This window comes from Pollicipes pollicipes, unplaced genomic scaffold (assembly GCF_011947565.3).
Source record: "Pollicipes pollicipes isolate AB1234 unplaced genomic scaffold, Ppol_2.1 Scaffold_7231;HRSCAF=8579_pilon_pilon_pilon, whole genome shotgun sequence".
Lineage (NCBI taxonomy): Eukaryota > Metazoa > Arthropoda > Thecostraca > Pollicipedomorpha > Pollicipedidae > Pollicipes > Pollicipes pollicipes.
In genome coordinates this window covers 11,810,402-11,837,274 of record NW_023597034.1, presented here as the reverse complement: position 1 = coordinate 11,837,274, position 26,873 = coordinate 11,810,402, and the positions used below count along the sequence as shown (strand labels likewise).

The 26,873-nt window shown below is 48.8% G+C and overlaps 1 protein-coding gene across 3 annotated transcripts; it reads right to left on the bottom strand.

The window, feature by feature from the left end:
- Window positions 1-423: 423 nt before the first annotated feature.
- ebi (transducin beta like ebi) lies at window positions 424-25,079 on the bottom strand. 3 transcript variants are annotated; one of them, XM_037232755.1, is made up of 13 exons: window positions 24,984-25,079; window positions 16,128-16,207; window positions 9,874-9,939; window positions 9,408-9,553; window positions 8,296-8,481; window positions 7,146-7,255; window positions 6,327-6,465; window positions 6,004-6,165; window positions 5,527-5,709; window positions 3,475-3,677; window positions 3,017-3,182; window positions 2,542-2,643; window positions 424-1,710 (listed from the first exon to the last, which is right to left on the bottom strand). In XM_037232755.1, the coding sequence occupies exons 3-13, from the start codon at window positions 9,929-9,931 to the stop codon at window positions 1,684-1,686; spliced, it is 1,482 nt and encodes a 493-aa protein (XP_037088650.1). In that variant the 5' UTR covers window positions 9,932-9,939; window positions 16,128-16,207; window positions 24,984-25,079; the 3' UTR covers window positions 424-1,683. The 3 variants fall into 3 exon arrangements, with proteins under 3 accessions (XP_037088650.1, XP_037088651.1, XP_037088652.1); XM_037232756.1 differs by lacking the exon at window positions 24,984-25,079 and adding an exon at window positions 17,267-17,735; XM_037232757.1 differs by lacking the exon at window positions 16,128-16,207.
- Window positions 25,080-26,873: the final 1,794 nt, after the last annotated feature.

Genomic DNA, 26,873 nt, shown 5'->3' with positions numbered 1-26,873 from the left:
CCAAGGAAAGCGTGAGGAGTAAAAATAGATCAGGACGCTCTCACCAAAAATACTGGGGCACCCCATTTCCCCTACATCGCACTCCATGCCGCCAACGCCACTATCACGTTGGCGTTCACTTGTAAGACAAAGGTTGATCCCTAACTCCGGAAGATTGATACCGGTCCAGCTTGACCACTCACTGAAGTCAAAGCTAATTCTGACCAAGAAGCATACCACTCCGACGCCCGCCCACAGCAAAAAGCATCAAACCGGCTGCTTCCACTGATTTGACAATGTTTTTCACCCTGTTCGCGTCCTTTCACGCATGGATGAATAACTAGCCTGACCACATATGCCATCAGCCAACAAGTAGAAGGCTGCATTCTGACCAGTTGTTAATGTCCTGAGAACATTCCTAGTGAGCACTGTGCACATCCAATGTCACGAAATCCAGCTTTTATTTTCAGCCCCGTCTATGACATCCCAATGCACCTCAAATGATGACACGGAAAGTTCATGGGTGAAATATAGTGCCGAGTTACAGATCGGGTGGACAAATTCAGGGAAGAACTCGGCACATGCTACGCCTCTCACGTCACGCGAACATCCTTTATGACCGATAAAACCAGCGACCATTACGGAGAAACTGCTGGGAACGTGGGACAGTACACAGGTAGACCGGGGAAGGCTTCAGAAAAATGCTCATCGCCGTGGGCATCCATAAAAATGTACATTTTCTGAGCCATGGCATAATCTGTCCGAATAGTAATACTGCCCGAAGCCCAAACATAGCCCAATCGGAACTATGTAGGAGCGAGGGAAGATGAAAACATGAATGAAGCACCACCATGAAAACACGATGCCTAACAAAAATACTCACACAAGGAAGCATACACATAGGCTATGAAGATCAACCACACTGTGGCATTTTCGATAATTCTTCCACATGCGCAGTGCACGGCCGAATACACTGTCACGCGATACGAAACAAAATAGAAGGCATACTACCTGGACTATGCGAGACAGCGACACATACGTGGGGCATGAACGGGGGGCTAGACAGTTGTTCAAACAAGTTAACATTCAGCAAATACCAAAAGCGTGCAGACTGTTTTATTGTTTATTCATCTGAGAAGTCAAGTCAGCGGTGAACAACGCCTATAAAAACGCGATGCAAGGAATGCCAACACGAAGCTTTGTACTATGGCCACCTCGTGCTGCCGCCATCTTTCTGTCCGCTCCTGTCGTTGCCCGCGTAGATCATTCCAGGCATGGCCGTGAGGACTCATTGTCTCGCACGCCGCTCGTGGTCGCATCACGGATCACTCTGTTGTCCCGCTGCTGGTCACCAGTGTGCGCGTTCTCCGCGCCGCCGTCCGCCAACGGCCCACAGTCACCAATCACTGCCTGCGCGTGGTCCGACGGTGCGCAGGCGCCGCTCGCTACGTCCCGCCACCGTCGTCTGGGCCCGGTCATCCGCGCCAGCCACGCGCGAGCGCCCAGTGTCCGCCCTCGGTCGCGCACAAACGCTGCTGTCCGGCGGCCGGCGTTGGCGCCGGCTGACTGGACGCGCGGCGGAGGCGGCGCAGCGCGGGGCCACCGCTCGCGCTGCGCCCACCACCAGCCTCGCCTCGGCAGTGCCCGCCGCGTGCACACTCCGTCTCTGGCTGTCGGCGGCCTGTGCGTCCGGTACTGACCCGCCTACTTGCGCAAGTCGAGCACAAACACCTGGAGCCAGGCGGACGGTGAGACACATGGAATGGCATGGCGTTGCTTTAAGTTTGCAATCAAACAGGTGCAAAGAAGCTGCCTGGTGAACGGTACATGGTACAGTACACGGCACAGACGATACATGAACAGCAAAGAGGCGAGACCATATCCAATGAGTGATTAAGGCTAACGCCGATAACAATACGGGAAAACGGAACCAGTGTCAAAATACTGCAACATTTGGAACCGACTCCATATTAAGTACAGTCACCATAAAAGGTTATAATTGCGCAGTAACGCCATCAACCTTTCAATGCCATATACTTTCATAGATATCACACACCAGAGCGAAGAAGACTATCCCGGTCGGACCCAAAAAATCGTTGGCAATAGAGAGCGAGAGCGAGTGCGAGTGCGAGTGCGAGTGCGAGTGCGAGTGCGAGTGCGAGTGCGAGTGCGAGTGCGAGTGCGAGTGCGAGTGCGAGTGCGAGTGCGAGTGCGAGTGCGAGTGCGAGTGCGAGTGCGAGTGCGAGTGCGATTGCGATTGCGAGTGCGAGTGCGAGTGAGAGTGCGAGGTGCCGAGTGCCGATTGTGCGAGTGCGAGTTCGAGTGCGTAGTGCGAGTGCGAGTGCGAGTGCGATGTGCGATGCGAGTGCGAGAGAGAGAGAAGAGAGAGATAGAGAGAGAGAGAGAGAGAGAGAGAGAGAGAGAGAGAGAGAGAGAGAGAGAGAGAGAGAGAGAGAGAGAGAGAGAGAGGAGAGAGAGAGAGAGAGAGAGAGAGAGAGAGAGAGAGAGAGAGAGAGAGAGAGAGAGAGAGAGAGAGAGAGAGAGAGAGAGAGAGAGACTTACGCTGCCGTCACTGGCGCTGGCGCCCACTTTGTCGCCCTTGGAGTTCCAGCAGACCTCGAATATGCCGCCGGTGCCCTTGTAGCTGTGCACCAGCTGGCCCGTCTGTAGCGATGGGGGAGGGGGAGGGGGAGGGGGGGGGGCAAGACGGTCGGCGGCTGACAGGCAACCGAACCGACACATCGACCGCGGCACACTGCGTGGCGGACGGGCGGCCGGGTAGGGCGCGCCCAAGCGGAACGTCTGGGGTCAACAGGGTAGCCAGAGGACAGGCTATCAAACGAGACCATATGGGCGAGCGGTCACTTGGCGCAGAGCATGCACGGCGGGGCTCCGAAACAAGAGCATGCCCCAGGGGTAGGCCACGCGATCCACAGAACGGATGGCCCCCACGAGGTGCCGCATGACATACGTGCACATGAACGGTGGGCGCGGCGGCCGTCTCGTGACCGCCCGCGGCCGGCTGGCGGGGACTAACCTGCGTGGACCAGATGTGGACGCATTTGTCAAAGCTGCCCGACGCCAGGAACTTGCCATCCGGGGAGAACGCCACGCTGTAGACCGGCTCGGTGTGCTTGGTCAGCGTGTGGATGTACTGGCCCCGGTCCACGTCCCACAGGCGCACCGTCGAATCGAACGAGGCGCTGCAGACGTACGACGGGCGTGCGTCGTGACAGAGCGCCCGGACACTAGCGGAAGCACGGTGGTTTGCGTGGATCTCCCGTGACACGCCTTACACGCAGGGGTCGCTAGCACACCGCACTGATTAGAGGTGCCTTCGACGTGCCGCCCATACTAGCGTAGCCGGGAATTCAGCTCACACCATACACAGTCATGATTGTGCGACGGAAGGGCCATGCGATTCGGAGCACCACGCACGGCGCCTGCAACAGCGGCCTTTGCCAGATCCGAGCGCTGGGGCGCGGATCAACTGACCTAGCCAGGATCAGGTTCATGTTGGGGTTGTTGGTGCCGGGTCCGGTCGGCGACCATTTGATGGTATAGATCTCCTTGCTGTGCGCCTGAAGGTCGTGCACGCACGTGTCCTGCTTCATCGACCAGATCTTCAGCGTCATGTCATCCGAACAGGAGGCCAACAGGTTGCCCAGCGGATCCCACTTGATGGCGTTTACCTCATTCTGTAACACGGCAAGCACATTGCGCCAACGGAATCAAGAAAAGCCGGCTGCATCGGGGAAAACCCGACTCTCGACACAGCCGGCTCCACTGGAAGAAGGCCTGATGCTCCTGAGAGCCGTCCACAACGAGAGGCCTGACTTTGATGCTCCACGCAGCCAGGTGACCAAGGGCCTGGTGCTTTTGCTCCAGCCATATACACCAAGGGTCTGGCGCTGGTGTCTAAAACAGCCAGCTACAATGGGGGAGAGAGAGAGAGATAGCTGGACGCTCCAAACAGCCGACTACACCGGGAGGCCAGGAAATGGTGCTCCAGGCAGCCGGCTGCAATGAGAGGTCAGGCATTGGTGCTCCAGACAGCCGGCTGCAATGGGAGGCCTGGCGCTGGTGCTCCAGACAGCCGGCTACACCGAGAGCCAGACGCCCCCGACAGTCGGTTATACCAAGAGGTCGGGCACTGGTGCTCCAGACAGCCGGCTACAACGAAAAGCCTGGAGCTGGTGCTCCAGACAGCCAGGTACACCAAGGGTCTGGCGCTGGTGCTCGGTCGTTCCCCGAGCCCACCACCCACCGCCTTATGTTAGCTGCGGCCGCCAATGCGGCTCGACGGAGGCGGTTTCATCGGGTGCCGGTGCTTTGCTCCTATACTACTGACTCCGCGACGCGTTTCTCTCATAATCTGAGCACGATTGCTCATTATTTCGCATTTCCCAGCATCAAACTAATGTTAATTACATCGGACTATACCTAACCAGCTCCACGCAAAACTGAAGTTTTCCAAACTCGAACAGATAAAAGTGTTGAAAAAACGATCAAGTGTTCCCAAACAAATGCAACTCTGAAAAACGCGTGGTGAAAAAGCAGAAAACATAAGAAGCGCAATGAGAAAAGCGAAAGTTTGGAAAATATGACATCATGAAAATTTATATTCGGTTAAAACATTTGGACATAATTACATTTTTCATGATGAGCCATGTGTTGGTCATTGTCATAGCTATTTGGTTTTGTTGTCATCTGGTTTTCCCTATTGAAGACTGCTGTGAGCGGGGAGAAGCAAAGGGTATATACAGCAAGAGCAGACTCCTGTCCAAAATAATGAAATTCGGCAAGGTGTGTGTGCGCAACTGCTGCATGTGTGCTACCTACAGGGGAAAGGGAGCATGCACTACTCAACCTCGCACCTTAGTTTTCTCATAGAACACTTCCCCCAACATTTATAGACTTCACAAATAAGGGCAATGTCACGTAACTGCATAGTTTGCCAGGAAATTTGGCTAAAACGTGTGGTGAGTTTGCAGAGACGACATTAACGCAGCGTTACGTCTTCAACAAACGTTATATAATAACAACGCCTGCAAGTCGTCACAAACGGGCAAAAACAATCAGACGTTTCTATAAACACAACCACAATGTTTCACCCCTGCAAACACCCCCATTCTTCCAGGCTTGTGTTCACATCATCACTACATAGCGTGACGTAACTGATACGGTTGCCAGCCGCGTAAGGAGGCAATGGAGATGAGCCACAAAGCACGGCTGCGTGGTAGGCATATGGGCACCAAATGGGGTGAGGAGCAGCAATCTGCTGGGCCGCACAGCAGCCCAGTGCAGGCGGCCGTCGCCGGCCCCACCCGCACTGCAGGCCAGCGCAGGCGGCCGTCGCCAGCCCCGCCCGCACAGCAGCCCAGTGCAGGCGGCCGTCGCCGGCCCCACCCACAAGCACGTCGCCGGCCCACCCGCACTGCGGCCGCCTCGCCAGGCCCCGCCGCACAGCAGCCCAGTGCAGGCGGCCGTCGCCGGCCCCACCCACACAGCAGGCCAGCGCAGGCGGCCGTCGCCGGCCCCACCCACCGAGTGTCCGCGGAACGACTTGATGGGCTTGTCGGAGGCCAGTTTGCAGACGTGAATGCACTGGTCAGTACTGCACGAAGCGAAGCTGGTGTTGCTCTGCCAATCGACGTCCAGCGCAGGCGCCGAGTGGAAGGCGAACTGCTGCGTGCAGTGGCCAGACGAGGCGTCCCAAATGATGGTGGTCTGCGGCAGGGCGCGCAGGCGTCACCGCCGCTGGCGATCAGCCCGGCCACTGAACGCCAGTGCGCCTGGGTCCGGGTGTGATGCCGCACTGCACGCCAGGCAGATCTGTATTACCACTTCGTGCAATGTCTGCCCTCATCAGGCAAGAAATGCTACGCAATATACCGAAGGGAACATGAAACAAAACATCTATCATTTGAGGCACCATTCCGAAACACTGTTTCCAACGGACAGTCCAACGCAATGCGGGCCACAATATACCAACGCTTCACCAGAAATGCCAGCGCCGGTCACCTTATCGACGCCGGCGCTGAGGATGAAATTGCCTTTCTTGTTCCACTTGAGCGCGAAGATGGGACCCTTGTGTTGTCCGAGGGTGGACGCCAGGCGGCCGTCCGTGGTCCAGATCCGGGCATAGCCGTCGTACGAGCCCGTAGCCAGGAGCGTACCGTCGCACTGCAACACAGCGCGCGCGGTGAGGTGGCCGGCGATCACCGACGCCCACCACCGTACATCGCAGGCCGGCCGGCGCCGCCCGCCTGCTCGGGCTCCAGCTACAGCCTCAGACAGCGTGACACGCGCGACACCGACGGAGGGCTCGGCCGTCGCCTGCTCACGTTCCAGTCCAGCGATGTGACGTCCTTGTTGCTGGGCACCTCTGTGCCACCCTTCTGAATGCAGTGGCGCAGCACCAGCTGGTGGTTGCTGGACGCGTTGTCGGACATGTTCCATATACGAGCCGTGCTGTCCCCGGACCTGCGGCGGCGGCGGGTGGCCGGCTCTCAGTAGACGCACGTGCAGCTCTCTAACGAACGCCACCCCCACACTGGAGGGGGGGGGGGGGGTACGCCTGGGGGCGCCCCCGCCAGTCACATACGCTGGCCCAGATGGGCCTGCACGGGCGTATGCATCGGATGGTGCGTGGTGGGCTGGGAACCCTCTACGTTCACGGGAAATCCCAGTCCTCGGTCCCCAAACAGAACTGGATCGTGCCAGCACTGGCCAGACAATCCAGGCGCGCCAAGACGCTTGCGTCGTCGACTCGCAGGGCCCTTTAAGCTCTACCACGCCCCGAACTTAGCCCCTACCGCCACCAGCCACGGCATCCTGTACACGCTACATCCACTCAACACCATGCACACCGAAATACGAGGGCCGTCATCATGCGACAACCAGGACAGAGTCATGCATCCTTCGTCCAAGCAATATAGCAAACAATATGCAGAGCGGGCATCCGAGCGCCTGGGCTTAGAGTGCTGCCAGCTGGGTTTGGGGCTGACTCTGGGACAGGCCTGAATCCTACAGTGAGCTAACAACACAACCCTTTTCCGGCCTCGTGATACGCCGTCACTCTCTCCACCCAGCTAACAGACGCCCCCTCATCTAGAGACTTCTGAACGCGAGTAGGCATCACTGGGGACGCGTGCAGCACGTACCCGGAAGCCAGCAGATCGGTGGTGGGGTTCCACGCGCAGATGAACACCTCAGATCCGTGTCCTTTTAAAACGGTCGCCTTGCTTGGCGGGATTTCTATACTCTGGTCCACCTGGTGACGACAATGAACGTGACGACACATTCAAATGATGTCAAAATGATACCCCACAATCTCAACAACACCGATTCCCACCAAAATCACCAAATCACAGGACCAACAGGTACACAAAACACGACATAGACCAACACTACCAAAACCTTAACGAATGGAAAATTCACGCATTATATCATTCACCCGCTGGGGGACCCATTAAGCTCACCTATTCCGTTCCTTTCTTATAAATCTGCAGACAATAACATCTATTTAAATGATCAAAGCTTCTGTACACATGTTAAAGAGGGGTGTCAAAACTCAAAGTTCAGATCATACTGGGTCAAGAAAAGCGATGTCATGGGAATGACCAAAGGCAGGATGATCTTTGGTTCACAAGCCAGCCTCAATATCATGTCTGCTCCTTTTTACATTTGAGCTTGGTACCACTCCCGGCAAATTTCATAAATCACGATGGTGTGATGCATATACTCTGCCACCTGGAAAATTTATTATCATTACAAGGTTGTTTTCGTTAATGGGTGTTAAAGGCGCGTGTTCCCTGGCTTGCTCGATGCTTTCGCTTAAGCATTGCGATTTTAGCTTACTGGTACTCACATCCTGGGTCCAATTTAATTATCTAACATTGCTTGGTTACGTCAAAGCTAAACATGGGAAGCAATTTTGAGCTTCACAATTAATGTTTCGGGGTAGTTACGATCCATAATTTTATTTCCCGCCTTGAAGTAGCCTAATTAGTTGACTGGTTCCTACTATTATTTCCTAAGTTATCATGGATCTTCATATATAACTCTGGAACCCTTTAACACCTTACAACATGGCAGGTGGCAGGCAACACAGCAGCTGTCAGGTTGATGTCCCACTAAGCATTGTTCATAAAATACGTGAAGAAAGACAGAACGTACCGTGAAGAAGTCCATAAAGACTGCACCGTGAAAAGACGCCACACAGAGCCAGCTGACCGACTCCCGCGACACGCCAGACCGACTCCACGGTGACCTGGCGCGAGCACGGGCGGCGCGCGGGGGCGGTGCACGCACCTCCATGTTGTCAACGGCGGGCGGCGGCTGCGGCGGCACCTCCTCGCCGTTGGCCTGCTGCGGATCGGCCTCGGTCTTGACCGTCTGCTTCTGCTGGGCGGCGGCCAGCAGCTGGCGCGTGGCCACGATATCGGGCATGACCGCGTCGATCAGCGAGAGAGACTCGATCAGCCGCTCGGTGCCGTCCTGCGATAGCAACAGCACGGTCAGCACGCTCAGCAGCCAACGCCCTACTGCCTGCACGCTCCACACCACCATCAGCATGGTAATACCAGCTGCTGCCCTACTGCCTGCACACCACCATCAGCGCGGTAATACCAGCCACTGCCCTACTCCCTGCATGCTCCACACCACCTTCAGCATGGTAATACCAGCCGCTGCCCCACTGCCTGCACGCTCCACACCACCTTCAGCATGGTAATACCAGCCGCTGCCCCACTGCCTGCACGCTCCACACCACCTTCAGCATGGTAATACCAGCCACTGCCCCACTGCCTGCACACTCCATACCACCATCAGCATGGTAATACCAGCCACTGTCCCACTGCCTTACGCTCCACACCACCATCAGCACGATAATACCAGCTGCTGCCCCGCTGCCCGCATACTCCACACCACCATCAGGATGGTAATACCAGCCTGCTGCCCCACTGCCTACATACTCCACACCAACATCAGCACGGTAATACCAGCCACTGCCCCTTTGCCTGCACACCACCATCAGCATGGTAATACCAGCGGCTGCCACACTGCACCATCATCGGCACGGTCACGCCAGTCAGCAAACCCCATAGGTACCACTGGGCTGGCAGTAGCCACTATACGTGCGAGCTGCAGCAGTCAGTTTCTATGCCACCGTCAAAGGCCAGTGGTCATTAAAATCTCAGGTTGTCAGAGTGGGTGAAAAGACAATTTTACTTCTACTCCTATGACCCCTGCTTATGAACGCGACGTTATGTCAGAAAATGACCCACGACGGAGGCACATACAACCTATCAACACAATCACAACTTGAAACATGATGACTTGATAATGCTGTTGCTGTAGTGAGCGCGCCTAGTTCTTCTCGAGCCTCGAGCGTGGCCCTCTGGCTCCCGACCCTCCCGTCGCACCTCGCCAATGCTGATCTCGGCCTCCGTGTACTGCAGGCCCTTCTGCACGATGTTGATGAGTGCTGCCGGCGGCACCAGCGCGCCGTTGATGTTGCTCTGAGCAATGTGCGACTCCATGCCGAATGTGTAGGCCGAGTGGGAGAACCCTGGGCAACAGGAGCAGATATCACCAGAAATGTCTTACGACAAGATATACCCTAAGGGACAGAACATAATATATTGTATGATTCCTGCATTACAACAGTCGGCCACCAAGTTAACATCAACTTGGTTAAAAGTTCCAGAACAATTCCATAATGGCTTCCCACGTAAAGGTTTCTAAAAGCAAACAAAACGTGACTGACACTTGTTTCAATGTGTAAAAAATGACACCCTGCCTGACATTGCACCCTCATCACCAATTAAAAGCAATCCCACGTGCACAGCAGCAGACTACTGACCTGGTACGTACAAGACATCTCCATACCTGATTCTTGGAGGTAGCGGTACACCAGAAAGTTGAGCTCATCACTCGTAAAACTCATTTTGATTGCTGAAACAAATAATTTTTATTAGCTATTGTCAGTAACAAATGCTTGAATATTCATATCTGTATTTTGATGATCTGGCTGTACAGTTATCAACAGCAATCCAAACTGTAAAATGCATTTAATTTCAACAGGTACGAGCAGGGTCCCGAGCAAAAAAGACCCTTGCTTTAATAGTAACACCATTTTTAAATCGAGTCGCCCCGGTCAACCAGGCCCACCTTCATGCTTCTGGAAGCTGACATTGCAGTTTTCAGCAGCACAACACGCCCATTTAAAGATTGGGTGGTATGAAGTTTCAGATATTGGCTCAGATAGTTTCAGGTATTGGATCAGATAAGCATTTGAGAACTCATGATTTTCCTACCACATGGCACTCGTGCAAAAGCAATCTTCCCTCATAGATTCACATGGGAAAAGTAACATTTGTGAATTCCAAAAAGCTGCAAAGCGCAGTGTCTGACCAAGACCAGACATCAATCACCCGGAGACGACGAGCTCGGCCCCTTTCGACGGAGGAGCGGTCAGTGTTGGCACCGGCAAACGCGCTAGACGTTGTGTGCTAGCTGCCAGGCACCCTCTTGAAAAAAAACGCCAATTCGCCCATTTCAGGAGCGTGTTTGAGAAAGTGGGGCGTTCTCATAAAATATCGTCTTTGTTTGTCTTGTTCGTTGATTTCACACGCACGATTAAAGCAAACGGTCGGAAAATGAAGTGCAATTTGGTTATCATAACAACCTAAGTCCACTTGATACGTCTGTTGCAGGCGACCACGCTGCTACAGATGGAAAATATGACAGATTTGGTGGTAACTACATGCATCACAACTAATATTTCTGCTATCTGCATGGGAAAACAAAGCCTCCAATGCCTCAATAGCCCCAAAACGATGTTTTACTGATGCAGACTTTTGCATATTGTATGTCCCTCTTGTTCTGTTGTTTGTTGGCCATGTGCATCAGAAGGGAATTTTGATTTTTATTTTGTTTCAGGATTCGTGGTTGGGGTACTTTTCCTAGACAGGTCGGAGATAAAGTATCCACTTGCATAGACAAGGTTGAGCAAACAGGAAGATTTTGGTATGCTGGTATTAGCTATGTTTTGTTGTGTTCATACATTGTCCTGACCTGACTCATTTAAGCAAGTCTTGCATTTCATACATATTTCACAAACACTAAAACCCCGTTGACCCTTCTTGCCATGCAACTACCTTAAGAGCACTCTGTATGCTGTTAAGCTGCCAGGCTGCAGCTTGGCATCTGATGCTGTCCAATGCCAGAAATACCCGATGATTTTTTGTGAAATCTACAGCGAAATTTACAGCCATGAAAACGGATGCAAAAAAAAAAACGACCGCAACGTGCTTAAAGTGATCCCAACGCGTATTCTCGTCCTGCACGTCGCAGTTTGTAATTACTTGTCTCCACTCGCCCCACGCGTGGAGGAACTGACCATCAGTATGGGTTTCGCGCTTCTTTCTCGACCGCCATATACCGGTTCAGACGAATCGGCAAAACCTGGGCTGATGAGCAGTATCACGTGACCCTTTTCGCTTTCGTAAGCAATTTGTGACAATAGATGGGCAGTCCGCTGGCAACGCAAGCACTGATGCCGCCCCGCGGCATCCGACAGCCAATCATCCGCCGGAGAGTCCGGAGAGCACAGACATCTCCGAGGCAACACCCAGAAAGGCGGAAAATTCCCGCCCATAGCGTGGCCGTAGGTGAGAGGCCGGGAAATACTCCCAGGGGATCTCTCCGATCCGACTCCGGTACGCGGGGAAGCCAATGAAGACAACACTGGCGCGGATGTGGCGCGCGTACTATTGTGCAGAGACAGCAGAGAAGAAAAGAGGCTCAGTTTGAAGGTTTTGTTATTGGAGTATGGGTAAGGACAAATGGGGTGCCAGTGGTGGCAACTGCGTAAAAAATGTTTCAATGGAATGCTTCACATTTGAACATCTTGAAGCGCGCACCAGATCATAAAACAAGCTCACTTATAACTATTGGTATACTTTTCAAGTGGAAAAGACTGCTCTAGACAGCACAATTATCTGTTTGCGTGACTATGGTCTTCAATGCACCATAGTTTGATAACGTCATCATGCCTCAGTGTCGGAAAACTTCACGTTTCCTGGCATAATGTATGCCAGGAGATTTTGCACTCAAGGATTGTGACTAAGTAACATGAAATATTTTGTACTCCATCATGATGCAACAAAAACAGCTTTTGGCAAAACTCATTTTACCTCTCTGTTTCAGGGCAGAATGAAACCAGAAGGTGCAACAGCTTGAGACTTGCTGCTAACATCATGATCCATGTATTGACATCTACAAGAACACATACCTTGCACCCATCAGACTAAGATGCCCAGTCACAAGCAGCCTGTGTTGCCACCTAGGCATACGATAAATCGTGCATGGAAATGTAAAAAACAAAGTGTGTGAATGTTGAATGGAATCGCCTTCGACCATAGCGGGAAATGAGAAACGAGTACCAGAACCACACCGGTCTGCAGATTAACAAAGCTCCCACCTCCTGTGTCCTACGGAACTCAAATTGGAACATGACTGAACCCACCATTGACGACAAACCGCACTGATTGCCAAAGATACAACGAACGGTCATAAAAACCACACAACCAAACACCTACCACAGACAGCCGCCTACTCACGCGCCATCACTGTGTTGTGGCAATGCAAGTAAGAGATTCGCTCGCAATTCAGCGTCGGAAACTATTTCTCTATTAACAATTATCTAGCGGCTAGCGCCCGCCTCCCAGCTCAGGTTAGACGTTGAACATAGCAAAACTCTCCAATTGGTTTTAATGATTCGCCTCCTCCGGGCTGATTTGTCGAGAGCACAACTATTCTGCTCGCGCTCATGCCTTAAGCGGTTTTGTACACATTTGGAGGGAAGCTGTATAGCGATGGGCATCACGATTATGGACTTACTACTGTACTCATCCGGAACCACCTGTGGTTGGATTTTTGGCCATTTCCTAGTATCCAGAGCACAAAAATGTAACGGCAGCTGGGGATTTAAACCAGGTTAAATTTGTCACTTAAGGGTGTGAAATTACAGCAGGTAATTCAGGCTTTACGAAAACAGACTTTCAAGTCGAAAAACGTTGCCACAAATAGCCAAAAAACTATTCGGAGATAGCCATCTCATTCCGGCAAAAACACCAGGACACCAGAGTAACATGAACCCATAACTTTGGCCCGGCAAACCAAGGAAAAGGGTTTATTGGGAAAAAGCATCCATAAATTGCAACATAAATTATAATACTTCGCAATAATATCTGTTAAAGCGCATCACAGTCCATTACTACATTGCATCACCCGCCGGAGTCAGCAGAGTGTCTGACTCCGATCCTCTTCTGCCCGGCCTGGGCGGGTGTGTCAGGTATTGTACTTGCGCTGGCTCGGTAAATTGGTTGAGAGTGCTGGCTATCTCTATTATTCGGCTGAGACGTACAGGGCCTCGTGTGTTGTCCGGGAGTTAGAAGGTGGAGGACATGAATGTTGAGCCATTTTTAAAAGCAGTTAGCTGGTGGAGCATGAGAAGCGTGACCGTGTTGGAGGGTGAGTAGCGTGACCGTGGTGCAGCATGAGTAGGTGGCCGTCTGTGGCACGTTCATTTGTATTTTTTTTGCGTACCATTTACTCTGGTTGTGCGTATCGTGTCCACCATCTCTTTCGGAGGGTGTATAAGCCCGGTGCGTGACCACCCTCCGTTTTGGAGGGTGCACACGTACAGCCTTTCATACATTGCAAACCCCATATGTATGCACGTGTTTCACAGTACACAGTCTGAGACCATGTTGTTTCAGTGTACCATGTTTAATACTGATGTTGTCTTTCATTTCAAGTGCTTTTACATGAATTGCTGTACATGGAAAGTGGCACTTTTGTTGAACACCACCCATTGTACTGTTATCTCCAAAAGATAACCTAAACAAAATTGTAATGACCTGCAGCACTCGGATAATTTTGTACCCCACCATAGAAAATTTGCACTCTGCTACCAGAAATTTTTGGAGTTTCCAACACCACCATGCCCAGCTAAAGATTGACTAAGAGCCAATTGATGACTGTCATATCTGGAAAACATGTTGAAATGCCAGATATGAATGCCTTGACAGCTATATTTTTGTCAGCATTGGTTGCTGCATGGCTTGTGAAATGACAAGATTGGAGTGACACTATTATGTCATGAATGCCAGGGTGACTTTGGAATACTCATACCCATATAACTTTCACATTTTTACAGGCACGTAGCTCAGAAACTAGAGGGGCTCGGGTATTAGGAAAGGCACAATTTTGAACGGCCTCAAAGTCAGCCCCCAAGTCACTCAGTTGAAAACCCCATACAAATGTGGAACACTCTATTTTGGATGGTTCCTTCCACGACAGAAATTATTGTGACATGTGCCTGTGTCTGGTACTTCTTGCTTAGCATGGGTAACCATTGTGCAGATTATACAAAGAGGGCTCTAAGGGCTTCATTGTTTCCAGCATTCAACACAGAGAACCAACTTCATCAAGGTTAAATAAATACCCTCAAAAGGGATAAAGTTTCAACACCACATTACATACAACAATTTCTGCGCAAATTACCTAGGCAGGTGTGTATGATGGCATGATGCCTGAAAAAATAATACTATCCAATTTATGGGTGTAACTGTGTGGAAGAGGGAGCAACATACCCTCATGTTCCCAAAATGGGATTTTTCCAATTTTGCCTGTAAAATGCACAGTTTAGGCCTTCCCAATTACAGAGATGTGGCTGCATTGGTCAATACAATATAAATTGTTGTATATGCAAGGGGAAATAAATGATGATGCCCTGCTGGTTACAATTGTCTGAATAGTAAATTGTAACACTAGGAAGACAGTATTTTCTGCAGTATGAAGTTATCTGCACATATCCACTACCTACCATACACACATCATTTACTTGCACATTAAAAAATACTAGCACTTGCATGATGTGAAGCATTGGAAAAACAGAGCAACAATTGACCTGCCAGAAGAAAAATATACTCATTGTGACACTTACATAACATTGGTGCTCTGAACATGGAGCACCAATGCATGTAACCTATGCCAGACCCAAGTACAGTGTTGGAAAATTGATGTTCCTGGCATAATGCATACCAGGAGATTTTGTACTGCAGGGTTGTGACTGGATAAAATGAATAAGTTTGTACTCCATTATTACATAACAATAACAGCTTTTAGAAAATTTGTTTTGCCTCCATTTCTGGATGAAGTGAAATTAGAAGATGCAACAGCTTAAGACTTACTACTTTCATCATGAACCATGTATTCGTATCTGCAAGAGCACAAATCCTGCACCCATCTGACTTGGATGCCAAATAGCAAGCAGCCTGTGTTGCAGCCTGGCTGTGATGGATCATGTATGAAAATGAAGAAAATTAAGTGCGTGAATGTTGAATGGACTCATCTTTGAACAATGCCCGGAAATGAGAAACGAAAAGCAGAATCGCACCACCTGCAAATAAGCAATGCTCCCACTTCCTATGCAGACAAACTCAAAATTGGACACAATTTAACCTTCCAATAAAGACTGACTACACCAATCACAAGGATGCAACAAATGGTAGCAAACAACCGCACACTCCAGCATCTACCAAAGACAGACACCTATTCATGCTCCACTGCTTTGTAACCGCAATGCAAATAGGAGAATCACCTGTAATACAGTGCTGGAAATGTCTCAACTATTCAGTAACTTGCACCTACCCCCAACTCAGGTTTGGATTGAAAACCCCAAAACTAGCCAATTGGTTTGAAAAATTTGCCTACTTGTGACTAATTTGTCAAGAGCATAAATATTCCGCTCACACTCATGTCTTGAACAGACTTGTAAAATCATGGAGGGAACCAGTACAGTGATGGGCACTATGCTTATAAAAAATGACTTACTTGTACTCATTCAGACCCATAGGTGGTTGAATTTCTTGCCATTTGGTGGCCAGAAATCTGGATGACACCATTGTTTTTCATTTTTACACTGGTGTCCCGAGTACAAAGATAAAAAGCAACTGGGCATTGAAATCATGTTAAGCTTGCCATTTAAGGGCATGAAATTAAAGCTGGAGATTTAAGCTTTACAAACAAGGACAAAACCGGCGGGGACAGGACCTGTCAGGGATCATACTCATGCTATATCAGGTTGAGTGCTGTCTGTGTCTGTTGCTCGGCTGGAACCTGCCGTACCTCCACCCTGTGTGGTGTCCAGAAACTGTAGGGTAAAGGGGAGAGGGAGTTATACCTTGTTTTTGCCATTTTTAGAGCCAGTTTCTGGGTGAGAGCATGAGTGGTGTGATCATGGTGGAGCTTGAGTATGTGTTTGTGGAAGAGCATATGTAGTTTGTTGTCTGATGCACATTCTTACTACACATTTTTTCTTGTGCCATTTTTCCCCTGCCAGCCCTAAACTTGTCTTGTGAAATTATGCCCCTCACCAAGTTACCTGTTGGCAACTTTGGGCAGAGTAGCATAAAATACCTTTTATTTACAGCAAAACCTTGGAGAAATAGAATTGCCTAAATCCATGGTATGGTAAGATCTTAAGAGAATAGCCACTCACACAGTATATTAAAGTTGATTTTGGTTCTTGGGAAGAGAACAAAAATTCTTAAATCAAGGCCTGCAGTGAGAACAAAGAACCAAGATGAATTTGCACCATGTTCACCACTGGCACTGAAAGACATTCTTTGTGGCAGAAGACAGTAATGATTCAGCTGGTCTCAGAAATTGCCAAAGACCATGAGACATTGCCTGCTTGCAATTCTTGAATTTTCTAGCCTTCTAAGAAAGTGCTTACTTCCTCAGTCCATGCTCACACCTACCATATTGTATCTTTGAAGCTATGGAGCTGACAAAGTTTTGTTGTAATTTTGTTGTACAGGAGTAAGTCCCAATTAAGGCTGAAAGAAACAAACACTTAGAATGCTGTGCACCTGTTCCACAATGCCCCACAGCACATCATGACAAATTTATGATTGAAATTTCACCCAGATCACAATATCAATAGGATGCCTGGGGCGCAGTGGTTAGTACAGCTACATTCTAGCCAAGGTACAATCTTTCTAACCTAAGTGAAAGATCCTGGAGAAATGTGATAGCTGCCTAGGATTTTACTGACTTGTGAACTTGCTTGCTTAACTTGTGGACAGAGGTTTCCTATTTAGTTGGATAGGATGCCAGCCCCACTCCCAACTCTTAGAAGAAACTTGACCAAAATCAGAGAGAGCATGGTTTGCACCATTTATTTGGGACTAAAGATTTCTTTGCTCACCTGCTCCACAAAGTTATGTACGAGATGACGCTATCCGAGACGTCAGGCCGACGCGTGGTCCTGGCTCGCAGGTCAACGCAGCAGGGGCCGAGAAGTTACTTCATTTTCATAGAGCACGCCAGCCGTACAAAGGTAGCATCGCTACATCTACTCACCGACGCTAAGTCTGATACAACACTATTCTCAGTGCATGACACTGAGTTGAACTTACACACTACCCCTGTTTACCATCAACCCATCGCTCATCGCCGCCCACCACAGCCCCGCACGGGGCTCCTCCAAATAGGCTACATAGATATAAATCGTCTGAAGGCTACATAAATGGCGCGCACGGCACAGCAGCCTTCAAGGACAAATCCGCTGTAAGTTAGTTATCAGTTTCGGTATTGCTTCTTTAAGGCCCTAATGGTTTTGTACAAATCATTCACTGGCAAACCTACCTCAAATAAGAGTTAGACCCAAAAAATAGATAAAAGTCATGCTTCATTTTCTGTCCATAAATTTTATCTAAAAAGTACATAAATACGAAACCAAAAGTACTGCTCAACGGAGAACAAGAAATCCTGCTTTAGCTTTATACTCAGATTATATTTCCGTGGTGACACTTAGAAGATCGATACAAATTTCCATGCTTTCATTTCATGCCCCTTTTATGCGTTTTCATCAAGCTTTCAGACCGGATCTTTGATGGAGAATATGCCTCCTCTCCATTGCTAAATCTTCCCCAAGAGCCTTAAACTCCCGGAGTCGTGGATTCCCGCGTGTCCAAACGAGTGTTTGGGATGGTGCCTGACGTCACCATTATGCCTTCCATACCATCTCCATTTTTGATAGCTTCAAATGGAAATGTAATCATCGTACTATTCAAGACTGACTAAAATAATATTTCAATCAATATATGACCAATTCATACTCTATTTGGGGGTATGTGCTGGTGTAACACTACGTGCTTTCGAATCAATTTGTATCGTGTTACAATGATCTCCACGTGCAATCCAGAAACGTTGAATCGTGACATATCCGAGATGCTCTGTCCTCTCGCTTCTCCTTGGCCCATCAAGAGACCCTGTTGTGAGCGCAGGCTCGGGCCCGGCGTCTGAACATAGATGGGTTAAACGTGTGTTGGTGAACATCAACTGGCCTGGGCAGTGCAGTGAAAGGAAATATTGTGTGCGATATGGTAGAACAATTTGGTTTCAACCCGCAAGCAGTATTCCTCGTTTAGTCGTGAATGTGAAACTGCGCTGTCAAGTTTCAGGAACAGCTTGCCTTCATTTTACGTTCCTCATAGAGAACAACTTATTTTCTCTCTAGTGTATATTTGCGGAAAACAAAATGTATTGGGGCCCAAAACACCAAGGAACACCCAGGTTTCCGACACTGCACTCTTATGGACATATGTTTCATGTCATGGAGTCTGGGACTGTTGTTTCAGTGCGTCATGTTGAACACTGACATGTTTTTCATTTGGAATGCTTTTGCATGAATTACTGCATATTTAATGTGGCTCTTCTGATGAGTACCACCCACTGCACTGTAACCTCCCAATAAGCGAAATAAAAGTGCAATGACCAACAGCACTTGGAAAATAGTGTACTCAGCTTTGTAAAATTTGTACTCCACTTCCCGGAATATTGTTGCAGCTTCCAACACTAGTTAAGCATGACAACTTGAATTATTTCTGTTTTTTAAATATTGAAGGCACACTTAACCAGCATCCAGGAACATTTTTATGCATTCTGAGTGCGCATTTTCGAGTAGTGTGTTTGCAGTTTTCCAGACATAAACTTTGCGAAATGATCACTTCTTGAACTACTGACTTTCCATGACCAAACACCACAGATATCAGGGCACTGGATTCTCCAGCACTCAAATGTATGGCGCAAATGCCCCGGCATAGTTACTGTAATATAACTACCATGCCAGATATGTTACACATCATGAGAGTGCTTGACATGCCGAGCAAAATAAAGTTGATCGCTGTCCCTGATTGCATTTAGGAACAATAATTCAATACTGAAAATTACAACCTCCAAAACGTAGGGCCGCTACGCACGGGCTTATACACCCCCCAAAATGGAGGGTGGCTGCGCACCGGGCTTATACACCCCCCAAAAATGTTTCAAATGGTTGTACGCACCAAGCATACGCGGATTGCCAGTCGTGGAGGGAACCAAATGCAAACATGCGGAACCCTGTGGGGGAAGTCGGCTCAATGCGTTATACGCATGTGATAATCACGAAAGCCATCAACCCACTCAGAGCCGGTTCTTTTCTGATTACGAATTATCCGCTGCCGGGCCTGCATACCCCGTGGATGGATGGTTGACGTACTGATCTCGCACGCGGTAGGCCTGGGTTCGAATCTCGACGACGGCTGCTGTTGAGTGGGTGGCTTCATGGTCTATCGGCGTGGCATGATGATGCCAACTTGGGTTACTTTTAAGCGGAATAGATTCGAATTTGGGCTTTTCATGTCGGACGGAAGCCTAGCTTCTTATGCCTGGGGAGGGACTCCACACTCTGCAGAGATATTGAGGATCCCGTGAACGTTGATCGTACATCTTAATGAGGTCAGCAACTTGTATAAACATAGGCAGCATGTTTTCTTCTGGGAATGGTCAACCGTAAGTCAGAATCAATTCGTGAAGTTAGGTGCACACTTCCCTTCCGGGCAATTGCATAAAGATCACTCCGTCCCAGTCTAAGGTGCCTACCGGCTGCCATTCTGGCGACATGGAGGCGGGTTCGAGTGGTCGATTTTCCCGGAGGCCCTCACAGATATACAAACTACATTGATGCCCTTCTTGGCGCGGAAGGCCCTCTGGTGGCTTCTGGCCGGGGCATTTGGCCCGGGAGAGGCGCAAGAGCCCTCATTGGTGCAGCAAGATCCTTGATAACCGCAGGTGGCCCAATAACTGGCACAGAGACCCATGTTTAGCCAACGGACCCTTGGCTCAGATGGGATGAAGGGCCCCGCAAGGGCCTCGGGTCACCCCTGGTCGACTCGGGACTTCTTCCGTCGCGGGAGCCCTTTTGGACACTGGGGACCTGACCGTCAAAAGACCAACAACTGTTGTAGGGACTCCGACCAATGCAAATCACGGGCCTCGGCCTCGTTCCTGCTAGAGAAATGGGGGCCACAGGGCTCAGAACACGGAGTCGACAATTTAGTGTAGTGGTCTCCGGCCGAAATAAGTACCCGCATTGTCCCAGGGGTCCACAATCGGCGAGAGGCATATCGGCTGACATTTGCGGTCACAGCCATACGGGCCAGGGTGACCTGCAGCCTTTCGGACCTTACGGTCATTCAGCCTTCCCATTGGGCGATTGGTCGTCAGTCTTGAAGCGCACGTCGGCCCCTTCTCGGGCACCCTCGAACACCCTCTGACCAACTCGGGGGCCCTTGTCAACACCGGACCTTCGGTTAGGCGCTGTGTGCCCCTGGCCGACACACGGGCCCCTCATTGGCTCGGGGTGCACCGACCAATGTAGATCGAAGGTCCTAACTGTTCCTGCGTGGGAAATGGGCTCCCAAGCCGAGGCCAGGGCCCAATCGGTGCAACGAGCCCTCTGCCTGGTTTTGAGGGTCCGGCCCGCGCCCCCTCAATGACCTTTAGACCCCTGACTCATATATTATATATATATATATATATATATATATATATATATATATATATATATAATTATACATGACTTACGTATATGACACTTCGGGTCCCATAACGGATTTCCCACGGATCCCAACGGATCCCAAGCCCAGGCCGGGGCCGGGGTCGGTGCAACGGGCCCTCTGACTGGTATTTGAGGGTCCAATCTGTGCTCCCTTCATGACCTTTAGCCAGCCCTTCGGGTCCCATATCGGATTAACGGTGCTCTCATTTGAGGTTTCTTTACGGTCATCTAAATTATATTTCAGGCTTAGGATCAGTCACTTTCTCCCTACAACAGTCCGGTATCAAGGGCAAACTGAGTTCGAGGGAGAAGAAAAAAAAGTGGAAAACAACAAAAGTACCCCAAAACCTACGGCAACAACCAAGTTTCTCCTCAAATTTGGTCTTCTTTGAGGAGTCCAAATACGAGAGAGACGGATTTCCTCAAGAACATAGAAAACTGTGCTTCTGTCCAGTACTAAGGACCTGAGCTTTTTCTCTTTTCAGACCGTTGTGATATGACCATTGCTTATGCCACCATTCCAATGGCACAGAATGAGGGCATCCATATTGATAATTTGATATTGCTATTCAGGGACCCTAACATTACCGGGATTGTAATCTGCGCTCACTGCATGAAGGCCAGATGCGCTAACTGCCCAGCCACTGCGCCTTCGGGATCAAATTTATACACGCCAGGAATACAGTGCATTGGCTTCGAGTAGATGGGGATAATTTGATGACCGTCTCATGTCTAAAGCCATTTTTACGTGTAGTCATGGCATACCTCTGTACCTGATGTTAGAAAAGAGCATTGTACATCAGTCGTTGTTTTTAAGGCAGAACATACCGCAAATAATAAAAAAACAGGTACATCTATGTTCTTACCTTAGAAGTTAAACAATTACGATAGCAAACATCGAGCCCTGCAAATACACAACAACCGCGATACCAGCACCATTGCTACGTTATAGGAACACGGTCACAACATTATCAGGCATCACGAGCCTTAAAAATGTATGGTAGCTAAAAATGTATGGCCATAGTATACTTAGTATTACTGACATACCAATATCAAATTGTCTACCAATTAATGTTTTTAAGACATAAGACATCGAAATAACCATAAAACAGGAACATTTCATGGACAACATACCATCTTACGCTCAAAATATGATAATTACGATAACAACGGCGGACACCGGATAAGTCAGTAGGCTAGGTCAGGTCAAGTCAGGTCAGTCAGGTCAGGTCAGGTCAGGTCAGGTCAGGTCAGGTTAGGCTAGGGTAGGTCGTCATCTGGGCCCTTGGTCTCACAATCCAGTAATACTTGGGCCCCAAACAATCCCACCTCATGCAACTCCAATGATGCAATATCGCTGGACTACTTCGATACGTAAGAAACATTTCATTGCGTTCTTGTTACCTTGGCCCCGTACATTTCTACAGTTCTTGATGCGCAGTAACATTGTGACCATGCACCAATAGCGTAGCAATGGCGCCGGGGCCGCGGTTGCTGTGTATTTGCAGCACTCGGATACTCCCTATCGTAATTAGTTAAGTTTAAAGGAAAGAGTATGGATGTACATTTTTATGATTATTTTGATATCTTCCACCTTAAAAATGACAATTGGTGTACCATGCTCTTTTATACCATTCGGTAACAATGTAAACCTATACCTATACCTGTCAGTGTCTGAAACTTGTGTGTTTCTTGGTGTTTTTAGCCCCAAGATATTTTGTTCTCCACAAACATATGCTGGAAAAAATGTAAAAAATTGTTCTCTGTGCGCGATGGAGGCAAGCTATTCTTTCAACGTCGACAGCATCACGCGCCACACTCACGACTGAACGACGGATACTTCTTGCGGGTTACAGCCGAACCTCTCTAACATATCACACATCATATTTCCTTGCGATGCATTCAGTACCCAGGTCTGTTGCTGCTCACCAGCACGTATTTAATCAACCTACCGTCCAAAAACGACACCCACGCGCTCATACACCAGGCCCGAGTCCGCACCTAAAGCAACAGCGTCACGTCATGTCATTGGGACTTTACGACGCACTCAGCTGCTGAGGCCATATGGCGTCGCCTGCCTCTCACCCTGACAGGGAGGGCAGGCACCGCGGGGAATCGAACCCCGTACCTCTGGAACAACAGCGCCTTTTGACGGACCAGGGAGAAGCGCAGAGAATATGTTGTACATGGCACGATTCCACGTTACTGGGTTGCACATAGAAATAATTGTAACACAAGAAAAATTGATATGAAAGTATATGATGTCACACTTACATGCACCTCTAAATAACACTTTTATTAACATTGCATTTGAAACTATCAAAAATCAGTATTGCATAGAACATATAATGGTGAAGTCAAACACCATCCCAAGCACTCGCTTGGGCGCGCAGAAAATCACGGTTCCGCTGGTCTCCGGCTCTTGGGGAGGATTTCGCATTGGAGAGATGGCATATTCTCCACCAAGAAATCTGAGCTGCATATGGGATGAAAAGGCATACAAGGGTCATTAAACACAAGCATGGAAATTTTCTATAGATCCACAGATCGTAGCCACAGAATCACGATCTGAGTATGTAGCTAAAGCACGGTTTCTTGTTCTCCATTGAGCATAACTTTTACTGGTGTATTTATATGATTACTTACATCTTTTGAGCTCTATCTTTTATCATAGCAGAGTCTCGCCAACCAACATTTTTTACAAAATCAATAAGGTCCTAAAAAGCAATATCAAAACCGATAAATAACCTACATCAGCCCTGTCATTAAAGATTGCTATTGCATGCACGCCATTTATGTAGCCTACTGACCTTATTCTGGATAAGCCGTGTGAGGAGCAGTGATAGCACGACTGGTTGCTGGTGTAGGTGAAGGCAATATACAAATTTAGCTCAATGTCATACACTGAGAAAAGCATTGTATCAGACTCAATGCCGGTGAGTAGATGTAGTGACACTAACTTTATGCAACTGCATTGCTCTGTGAGGAGGAAATAATTCCTCCTCCCCTGCCACAGTTGGCCTACAAGTCCTGATCATGCGGCAGCCTGATGTCCCAGGTGGTGCAGTTTTGTACCTAGCTTTGTGAAGCAGGTGAGCAGAGAAATATTTTATCCCAAAGAAATGGTGCAGACCATGTTCTCCCTGATTTTGACCAAGTTTTTTTCTCAAAGTTGGGGAGGGCCTAGCATTCTATCCAGCTAAATAGGGAACTACACACTTGTTCCCAAATTAAGTACACCTAGGCCAGTAAAAGCCTAGGCAGATATCACACTGCCCCAGAATCTTTCCTCTGGGTGAGAAAAATTGTACCTGGGTTAGAGTGTAGATGCACTAACTACCATGCCCCAGCTGCTTTCTATTTATATCATGGCTTGCATGACATTTCAATCATAAACTTAGTACCATGTGCTCAGGAGAATGGTGCAACAGGTGCACAACATATAAAGCATCTGCAGAATTATCAATACCAACAACTTTTCATCAGCTCCATAGCTTAAAAAATAAAGTAGGTGCACACATAGAATTAGGAAAGAAGCACTTATCTAGGAGGCTAGAAAATTTAAGAATGCAAACAGCCAATTTCTATTGGTCTTTCACAATCACTGAGACCTGCTATAGCATGGTGTTTACTGTCACCTGCTGCCAAAGAATGTCCTTTAGTGCCTGCTGTGAATGCAGTGCAAATTTACTTGGGTTATTTTGTTCTCACCACAAGCTGTGGTTTTAATACTTTTGTTCTCTCAGGAGCCAAAACATAATTTCAAATAATGGTAATCACCCTTTGTTTTAGAGGGTGCCTACGCCCAGTATATGACCACCATCCAATTTCGAGGGTGTGCATGCACTGGCTTTGCAGAAAGTACACCGTTATTTGAGCAATCACGGTATTTTACGAGAACAGCTACTTAAACATACAAGCATAATAACCTAACCATGCGGCAATTGTGACGCAGCGTGAGGACTCAGCACCGGCATAGTTCACCTTTGCGCTTCACCACCTCTTCTGTAAGGGTCTTAGACATAAGAATAATATACCTTACCTCGCTCACAGTTCGAAATTCAAAACAGTACGGGCACACACTGCGCGAGGCGCCCGCGACAGCTAGCCGGCGAGCGGTCCCTCGCTCCACGCGCCTGAAAGCCCTAGAACACAGGGCCCTGGAACAGACAACACATCCTCGAGAATATTTAGTACGAAATCTCCCTAAGAGGGGAGAGGTGCTTAGTACCGATTTATACTAAAAATAGCAGACTTGGGGCACATAGATACTCAACAGAGGAGCCCGGCAACCCAAGGCTGCCCAGAGGTAAGGAGGCTGTGTAGAGGTGGATGTCGTGAATTTCTTTCCTTTCGATGGGAGTAGAAAACCTTCGCCATTTTGGGATCTGAATTCCCATCTGAATGCGAGTTGCTCCTAGCGCGCGGCGAAGTCGGTCGGTTGTAGGCCAGTGGGGGGATGGTGGAAATGATTGGGAAACGTGCGTGGAGAAGCTCCCGCACGTAATTTACAGAAGAGTGTTTTCTGCCGGCTGAGTATGATAATGATATATCGCGGACAACAGGGCATTGGAAAACATATTGTCATCCAGGTAGTGCAAGGAATGGGATACTAGTCCCTAAATGTGGTTAGCATCAAACTTGGTTTGACTGGAATGTATTGAACCAGCTCCGGACTGGCTCACAGATATTGGATTCTGACTCAGCTCGTGACTCAGCTGTTCCATTTTTCATTTGACTAATGTTCAGACAATATTTTCATTGAAACACTTGGCGCATGACTCATGCAGATTGCAAAATCAAATATCAAGCTCTGGCTCATTTATATGCACATGTTTGTGTTCTATATATATATATATATATATATATATATATATATATATATATATATATATATATATACACATCTCTCTCTCTCTCTCTCTCTCTCTCTCTCTCTCTCTCTCTCTCTCTCTCTCTCTCTCTCTCTCTCTCTCTCTCTCTCTCTCTCTCTCTCTCTCTCTCTCTCTCTCTCTCCGTCCGTCGTCCGTCCGTCCGTCCGTCCGTCCGTCCGTCCGTCCGTCCGTCCGTCCGCATCATATTTCCTTGTGCTGCCAGTGTGACTTCAGCCATATGACTCACTGATACAACTTTGTGGGAAATAATTAGCTAATGACTCAGCTCATGAAATGTCTCTAGACGCCCCCATGCTCTGAGCGTATGTGGCCAATCGGCACAAACCTGTACCAATCGATGCGTCATGGTCGACAGCCATTCTCTAGAAGGTAATGTCCTTGTGTCAGGTCAGAGGTCACCATAAGTGCCTCAATCTACAAAAAGTTTGTTTGCAGATAAGTTTCAACGATGGTCTATCCTTTCCAGAAGATAGTGGCCTTGGGTTACAGCAGAGGCCGGAAAAGTGTCCAAAACTAAAATCAAAGTTCGCAGGCAACTGCATGCTCCAAGCCAGACGGTCTAAATTGGCAGCACCTTCGGCCACCTGTACGGTACTTTTTGAGGGGATGAATAGCCAACGAACCAGATGGCAGTGTTTATGTCCTGGTGCGGATATCGAGCTAGTGGCAATGACGATGATCTTTGACCCTTGAATCGTACATCAATATCACTGAGAGCTGAGTGCGCTGTAAAAGCCGAGTGACGAAAACGACATCACAGGTCACACCTGGCGATGTTCACTATTTTTACTCCTCTGGTAAAGATTTCCAAACCCATATGACGCCATCCTCTGCATTGTCTTAGCAATTTTAGTTCTCTACATAATGGAAGGCAGCTAGGCGTTCTAATTAGTCGTATATGACCTGATTGTCCAATATTACCTTCACCCATATTCCATTCCACCCATTTAGTGCAACTGCACTAGAGCTTTCCGATGCCGTGTCTGCCGAGGCCATAGCCTGCTAATTTCCAACATCCTTCGGGGGGGGCCCCGAGG

Coding starts and splice junctions, on each gene's coding strand:
- ebi (XM_037232755.1), bottom strand. CDS start 9,931: ATGAGTTTTACGAGTGATGAGCTCAACTTTCTGGTGTACCGCTACCTC. Junction 3,678..5,526: donor AGTCGTTCCGCGGACACTCG/GTGGGTGGGGCC, acceptor GCCGTGTTACAG/AATGAGGTAAACGCCATCAA. Junction 1,711..2,541: donor CCAGCGCCAGTGACGGCAGC/GTAAGTCTCTCT, acceptor GCCTGGCTCCAG/GTGTTTGTGCTCGACTTGCG.